General features: G+C 37.4%; 1 protein-coding gene across 1 annotated transcript in view; it reads right to left on the bottom strand.

Annotated features, from left to right (window-relative positions):
• Positions 1–647: 647 nt before the first annotated feature.
• LOC104501293 (obg-like ATPase 1) overlaps positions 648–8,356 on the bottom strand; it is a gene marked incomplete at its 3' end in the record, with an annotated part of 12,020 nt that continues 4,311 nt past the window's right edge. The window contains exon 3 of the mRNA XM_010145082.1: positions 648–775. Coding sequence (XP_010143384.1) covers positions 648–775 — 128 coding nt within the window. The remainder of the gene's footprint in view (positions 776–8,356) is intronic.

Here is an 8,356-nt window from a genome sequence, read left to right as displayed (position 1 = left end):
AACACTCAAAGCACATTGCAAACCAACACAGGCTTTCAACAAGTTTTTAAGTGCTAAGTTTGTAGTGCCATTGATGACTCTGAAGGCCAGTTCTGTATTGTGGTAACAGGTGATGAAAGAAAGCATCAAAGCCCTTGGTCTAACTGAGAAACGTTTGGAATTCAGAGATGGGGGGCAGGGGATACGTTCAAGGCTCAGTATAAGTCACACAGAAACCAGGAAAAGGAAAGCAGTGAAGCTTGTCCCGTAAGGAAAAGAATCTCAAGAGTCTGCTACTAACTCCATATTTTCATTTTCTATTTCCATTTCAGACTTTTATCACATTGCATTCCCCCTACTTTATAAAACAACAAAAAAAAAATTCAATTGCCACGCGCTGCTTGCAAAAGAAAACAACAAGCCATCACTGCAGACTTCCAATAGGCCAGTTCCTTTCAACAACTTCATCACAATGCCTGTGAAGACAGATATTACCTGTTATACAGCAGAGAAGGGGGGTTTTCTTGGTTGAAAAAACCCAAACTGATCACTTTTAATTGAATTATAGAAGTTAAAATTGCAATGAATATTTGTTCCCCAGTTCTTAATTAGAGTACCACAGTGCTGTCTTTAAGCTACAGCGAGAACATATAAGTAAGTTTACATACGCATCAGATGAAAGATCCCATCGCAGGCGTTAATATGAGACAAGAAGGAATTTCCTAAGCCCTGGCCAGTGTGGGCTCCTTTCACAAGGCCAGCAATATCCACCACATTCAGAAAGGCTGGAATTTTGCTGAAATACAGAAGTCAAAAGATTTAGCATATTAGCAAAAGTTTTTGCACAGAAATAAATTCAGAAAATGAAAATCAGACAATTTTTTTCTACAGCAAGTTACACATGGCAGTAGCTTTCTTCCTTACTCAATGTGCAATGCGTAAGATAAAACATTCTCCTCTCCCATGTAAAACATCATCCACTCTTTAATTCCTCTCTCATTAGTCAAGTAAAATGAAGTAAACTATTTTGTAAGTGAGGAAACATATTGAAAACTCTCCAAATAATCAACCAGGCCTGGAGCACTGAGGTGTGATAGTCACTCATCAGCAATGTGCAGTTTTCATAGCACCAAAGTGATAAGACATAAACAGCCATTGCACTATGCTATCACACACCTCTAAATCACTGTTTATTTCCTAAGTTAAGCAACTTTGTCAGAAGACAAGGGCATTTTTTTACTATGGTGGTGATTAAAACCTGCAATAATCAGGGTTATGCCAAAAAATTGAAAAAAGGCAGAAAACAAGTTATGATGAAGCTGGCACTTTAACATAAACAGCTATGATGTTTTCAACCATAATTAACAGCAATGGGTTAGCAGACATGTTTACACAACATTTTATATATCCACAATAGAATAGTCACAAAGTTCAAATTACCTTACAAAAAAATGGAAAAAAAGCTTTTAGAACTATGGGAAATCTATATGGTAATTTATAAACTGCAAGCCTTTTATCCTCTGCAGACTCTCAAGTTGTTGTAAAATGAGCAAATAACTTAATGGGCATTAAATCTTTACAGGTATATCCTAAATCAAATTACTTCTCAAATTCCAGCTGAGTCAGGGAAAAAAAAAACCACTTTGTGATAAGGCGTTGACTAAAAGCACCCTCATATGGTCCATGCAAATGACAAACACCATTGTAAGCAGTAGCAGAGACAGAACCATGCTGAAATCCTGCAAATTCCTGACTGGGAAAGACTAGAAACAGTACACCATAGTCATTGAGATCTCCAACTTGATGGCTTCAAAGTAACTGGAAAACTACTTTAATTTCCATCTAACACTTCAAATTATCACCATTATATTTCATTAGCACTATGTTAAGATTAATGCAACACTTTGTTATTTTACTGACAGTAACTATAATGAAAAACACCCAAACCCACAGCTTTAATAACAACGATGAGAACGGTGTGACTTATGCTATGAAGTCTGCATGTGCACACAGTGCCAATTCACAAAGCCGTGAAAAGCCTTCCTTAATGGTGAGTGTTCTTCAACATGAGATTCAAATCTAAAGATATAAATACTGTGGTCTACCTTAAGATGCATTTCCCAAAGACCTGCCACTGCAGTGCTGCTCACAGACTCACAGGTGTGAGTGACTGCCAGAGATGACCCTCCTAGCCAACCCTGTACAGGAACCTTCTCTAAATAGCATTACACTTCTGAAGTCTTCATTGTTCACAGCCCAAACTGAGCTTTATTCTTATGACCGTGACAGCTTGCTGATAAATATATTTGGTATTTTGAACATTGAAATACTTGACAGCATGACTGCTGTCAAATCTGTAACAGCAGAGAACTCCGCTAGCATCAGAAAAGCCACCCTTTCTCTTCTTATCCCAATGCCTGGAATGGCAGCTGTGGCCCAGACAGAAAAAGCTGCAGCTATGGAAATCTATGGATGTTTGTCTGCTCAGAGTAACAGGCTTAGGTAAAACAGAACAGGTTTCCAACTTTTTAGTGCTATCCCACTTCCATTTGACAACAAATAATACAACATACAGTTTAGTATTAGCAGATACGCTGCCTCACTTGATATGAGCTCCCTAATCTAGGATGAGATGATCCATTAGATTTTGTCTTAGTATGCAGCATTAATAAAAAATCATTTATTTCACGTAAACTAACTTCACAATACAAGATCTGAACAAAACCAAAGTACCATTAAACCTGCCAGATGCAATAAATTAGAAACGTAATGATGTTTCATGTCATTACACCTTTGTGATGCACTTAAGAACAAGCATGAATGGAACACAATACCCAGAAGAGTTAGCTTAAAAATTTGCAAGAAAATAGTTACAACCTAGCACGAGTTACTTAAATTCAGGTACTCAGTATGTTGACTTTTAGGTTTAAACTTCACTAGGCCCATGAAAAGAAGGGCCTATCGTTGGGAAGCAAAATGTGTACTGCAAGTTAATGCTATTGAATGCAGCAGAAAGAACGTGAGTACACTATGAAGCAAACAAACTGAAAATGTCATATTTTTGTCCCGCTATGGTTTTCTCAGAAACATTTTTTAAGCTACCAGTAAACAAACTCAAACAAAACCAGCAAATCCTTAAGGTTAACACACTAGAGTAACACACATTCTGAAGACAGAAACCAGCAACTCTATTAAACCCAAAAACTCCTTCTGCCTGACCAAATCACAGAGCTAATACATAGCTCAGAAGAAACAACTTCCCAGCCAGGATTGTATCATTCCTCACTTTTTGATACAAACTAAGTCAACAGCAAGATAGAAAAATGTCACTCTTCTCCTCTCATCATTCTGATACGATTAACTTCCTGGCTAGGCATCAGAAGAATTCTCACTTTCACTACAGAGATGCCACATTAGATCAAGACAAGATACCTTCATATGCAGATGAACCACTCCATCACCAGAATCAAGCTCATTTGTTAGACAATGGAAAGAAAACCCCAGCACATTTATTTCACAACTGACTAATACAGCAAGAGACTTTCGAGGGCTTCCAGGATGTATTTTCACCTTCACCTTGGGTACCACAATGCTAACATTCCAGGTAAAATAAAAACATTCCCATTCTTGGCATCCCCTTTCCTAAGCCTAAATTATTTCATCATAGAAAGATTAATACAGAGAAAAGTAGAAAAAGGCACAAACTAGTCACACTTGCCTATGCTCCGAAGGACAAAGAGAAAACATTACAAAACTAAAGAAAGTACTGCAAAGAAGGAGGGAAAACTACTACATATCTAGAGTGCTATTTAGTTGTTTTAAATGTAGAAGACTTAACTGGACTGTTCTTTGTTTTTCCCCTCCTCTAAACAGATTAATTTCCATTTCTTAAGATTCGTTAGTCAGCATTAGCATAATGTCACTGAGCCTCAAATGATCATCAGGAACAGGTGGCATCAACTGATCATTTGTACAAATCAGTGCAACACCAATCTACCATAAAGCATGTCACAGGAATTCATAATACGAAACAGATGACCAAATCCAGATGAGTCTCTATAATTTAACCATAGGTTTAACCTTTGAACAAGGATTTTTCTACCTCACTTAGAAATACAGCATCAGTGCGTTTGTGTTCGCATACTACCTTCACTGTGCAACAAAGAGCGTAAGACTCACTAGGCCAAAGAAAGCAGTTTTACAGTCCAGTGGTTAGGGCATTTATTCAGGAATAAGAGACTTATGCATCCACTGGGTTATGCTATTTGTAGGGGATGAGACTTATTTCTCACCACCATTGTTTCAAACTTCTGTCCAAAACAGTTAAACAGGCAAGAGGAGTTTCTTTACCTGATCTGTTTGGTCAGTAGAGCAGTACTGAACAGTACACTGCAACCAGTTACCTTTTCTCTTTTAAAATGCACACACATAGGGTATCTGCAAGTTGATGTGCATATTTTTTTTCCAGAATTTGAGGGGGCATAAATTTCTCAAGTAATTATTTAGTTGAAAAACCTCACGGACAGCATACACCTGGAGCTTTGAGTTAGACTGAAACATCATAACCAAAACGCTGTTTCTCTCCCCGGGTTTTTATTCTTCTAGGTTTCCACAATCCTCTTCTCCAATAAAAACATTATCCCAATAATTTCTCTGCAGCACTTACTACAGTTTACCAATATCTCACATCTACCAGGAGACCCTGGAAAGCCACATGACAGCTTCAACTAAGTTGAAAATGCAGCAATTTTCCAGTAAGCCTGGTTAATTCTCGTAACACACTTTTTATTCATTTCTTGAATAGTTCAAGAAATTTCTCTCGCCTCAAACTCTACCCAATCCTAGGTCCCATATATCAAAAAGGCCAGATTCTTCAGTATTAGGGTAAAATGTCCCGCTCCCCTTTTCTCTTCAGGAAGGCCAAATGTGCTACTTATGTCCTCGTTCCAGAACACACTCTTCTGCCTTTAAAAGAAGTTACTTGAAATATATTAGAAAAGGGAAAATCTTCTTTCCTCCCAAAAATTCATATAACTTCAGTAGAAGTCATCAGTTAATGACCTGAAGAAAAAGTAGTAACATAGAAGAACACATGTATTATAACTTAGAAAACCATTCAGCTCTCAGTCTGTCTCACCTGACTGCTATTTTTGACTCATTTCCAAACAGAAAAGAACAGTTCACAGTCCCTCTCTCTTCCAGCAGACTATATTCCCTATTACAGCTTCTGCAGTCAATCTTAAAAGCAGTTTTGACAAATATAAGCAAAATACCTCACAGGGTAATTAAAGGAATCCAGTTCTGAATATCTTGGTACTGCAGATGAACCCTGATCATTTCCATGCAAGAACAATTTCATTAATAGCATTTTATCCATGGTATTGACAAACAAGACTTGAACCTAATAACACATGAACCAGAAGTGAAAAGTCTGCTAATTAAATTTCACTTACATGAATTATAAAAAGGTAAAAGATTTCATGTGGATTAAGACACATACTCACTGTCCCATGTATATGAAATATCTCAAACTATTCAGTAAGTTATTACATCAACAAAACACAACCAATTAAATTTTGCTTTCTCCCACGAGGCAGAAAAGATGGCTCAAGTCACCACCTCTTAAGATCTTTTATTCGCTGCTGGAAAATTATTAATTTGCAACACTGGAACAAGCATCACAGCCAAGTTGATTTACCCAGCTCAGAACTAACTGAAGAGCAGGCAAACTCAGTAACACCAAAGGAAGCAGCACATTAACAACAAGATATACTTTCCCAATGTCTTCTTCTGTAAAAAAATGGGATTCTCTTACAGATGCTGATATGCCAGATTCGCATTCAGCTATGTTCATCACACATTCATCACGTGTTTCATGATGGAATTACAGGTGGTTAACACTTAAATAAATGCTCTCTTGAAACCCAGCGCAAGTCCCAAGTAATGTCATTCAAAAAGTACCACTGCTGATCTGCTTTCTAAGTAGTACTGTCCACCAACTGATGACATAATTTTGACTTCAAAACTTGTATCAAGTACCTGAGTATGCTATCCTACAATAAGTTCAAGAGAACTTTTATTTAATATGACACAGGACTTTCGTGACCTAGAGAACAACGTAAGTTACTCAGATTTAGTTCAGTAACCATCACTTGAGCACTAAAGATCTGAATGCATTAATTCTAACATTCTACAATCCAATGAACAAACTAAAGCAATTTTCTGACAAAAAGGACAGGGAACATGAAGTACACTGGGCAGTGCTAGAGCTGAAGAGAGGTAGTTGTACTTCATATATAATCCTCCTGCGAGATAACCAGGATTCCTTTAAAATTTAAGTTTGAAAAGGATATCCAATATAGATCAAAACCAGTCTAAGTTACATAGAAATGTTTGTGGCTGCAATAAGCGTTGTTTTGTAAACACATGCACAAGGCAGCGCAGCCACTTACAGGAGCAAACAAACAAGGAATTAAATTAATACTGATAACTTGAGAAAGGATGAAACAAACTATGTATATTTTACTCATTCCTGTTGATAATCTCATTTTATTTTAACCAAAGGAGAAAAAAAGAAACAGACTTTAAAATCACTTCTTTTACTAATGTTTTCATGCAGGTTAACATAAACAAACAGTTCGGTTTTAACTATTTACAGTTAAAACATAGCTTAGGCTTAAACTGCTTTTACATGAATATTTCTTTTAGTTAATTATATAGTTTAAAGTAAAGAAGAAAGAATGCAAATAATTCCAGTGAGATTATCTGGGGCACAAAATTTAAACCAGAAAGAAGCAGCAGTTTCCTTCACCCCCTCACCCAGAATTATTTTGAGGCTTGAATCAAACGTCATCACTGAGACACATCTCCTGGTCAGGCTCAGCACACTACAGCTGTGGCAGCAGGCAGGACTATATGGGCTCAGCCTGGTGGGTATATATGTATATACACCCTGAGACTTCCAAGGTATTTGTGAGTTATGACAAAATCACTTCTCCAAATGACCTGAGTTGGACATACTCACCCTAAAAAAAAAAAATATTTTTAGGCTGAAAGTGATTAAGCTGCATCTTACTGAAGTTTAGAACAAAGAAAATTGTACAACAATAGCTTTATTAAGTTACTAAAAATTCTTTAGATCTGCTACACACACAGTTCTTTTCTTGTGTAAGATACCCATCACTTCTAAACACAAAAGGTCCTGTTAAAATATTAACTGCATTTAACAAATCCACTGTTTCTGGCTTCCAAGGCCCAACTTTCAGGGCAGGAGCTAACCTACAGAGATGCAGAACACTTCTTTTCCATTACAGAATTAGCAGATCTCATCCTCTGCTACCTGCTCAAGATTCACAAATTGGGGTGGGGGGTGAGACACCTTTCTGCTTTAGTCCTTGCTTAAGTGAACCAGTGCCAAGAAAATACTCTCTTTCCAATTACTAAGCTGGAATTAATTCAATCATTAGTCTGTCAAACTTTGCCTGAAAATATCTGCATGGGGGGAACAGGGGTGGGAGGACAACAAAATAAAAAGCCAGCCATCTTTCCTTTTTGAAAAAGCTACATGTTGGCACAATATTACAAATAGAAGTTTTCACTGAATACTGAATGAAATTTAAAACAAACAAATAGGTAGTTGAAATACATAAATCAGTAACAGAATATAAAGTAAGACCTTAAAATAACAAGCATTCAGAATTATTTGTAATATATTACAGTCTTTTTGGTTTTTAATATCCATATATTCATTCACACCAGAAAGCAAGTAATAAAAAGTCATGGAAGTCTGCTCGTCTAATTCATTTGGCAGCAACACAGCAGTTTTTACAGGAACCTCTTGGAGCCCACCTTCTGCGTACCGTCTGTATCACTGAACTTATTTAAACAGTCATACACATCATCCACTGCTGCAGAAAGAAAAAAGCACAGGTTGTAAGTTCTGGCAGCACACCTTAATCTATTAAGTACAGATTTGCCTTGACCTGATAGTCTCTAAATTGCTGCCTGCATGATTTCATTTACAAACATTTACATTTCCAATTAAGTAATACCACTCAGCTTCCAGCATGGGCTAGCAAATAACTGCACACCAGTCCCATTCAAGCTGATGCTTTTCTTCTTTTGGAGATAGGAACAAACAGCACCTGAAGAGCCTCTTTCTCCCGACAATGACAGGACGGCCACAAACTCACACTAGCAATATTCTTGGCAATAGAGTCCATCTCTCTGTAGCAGCAGCAATGTCAGTTCAGTGTGACAAACATCAACTGCCCATCCAGCCCAGTCCCACTCTTCCCTTCCCTCACAGCAGACATCAAGACAAGATCACCTGGGCCTGTCATACACTATTTCAGTTAAGATAAAGTACTCCCCCCCC

This window comes from Buceros rhinoceros, unplaced genomic scaffold, assembly GCF_000710305.1.
Source record: "Buceros rhinoceros silvestris isolate BGI_N320 unplaced genomic scaffold, ASM71030v1 scaffold21221, whole genome shotgun sequence".
NCBI lineage: Eukaryota > Metazoa > Chordata > Aves > Bucerotiformes > Bucerotidae > Buceros > Buceros rhinoceros.
The sequence above is the reverse complement of the archived record's forward strand: the minus strand, read 5'-3'. Positions and strand labels throughout refer to the sequence as shown.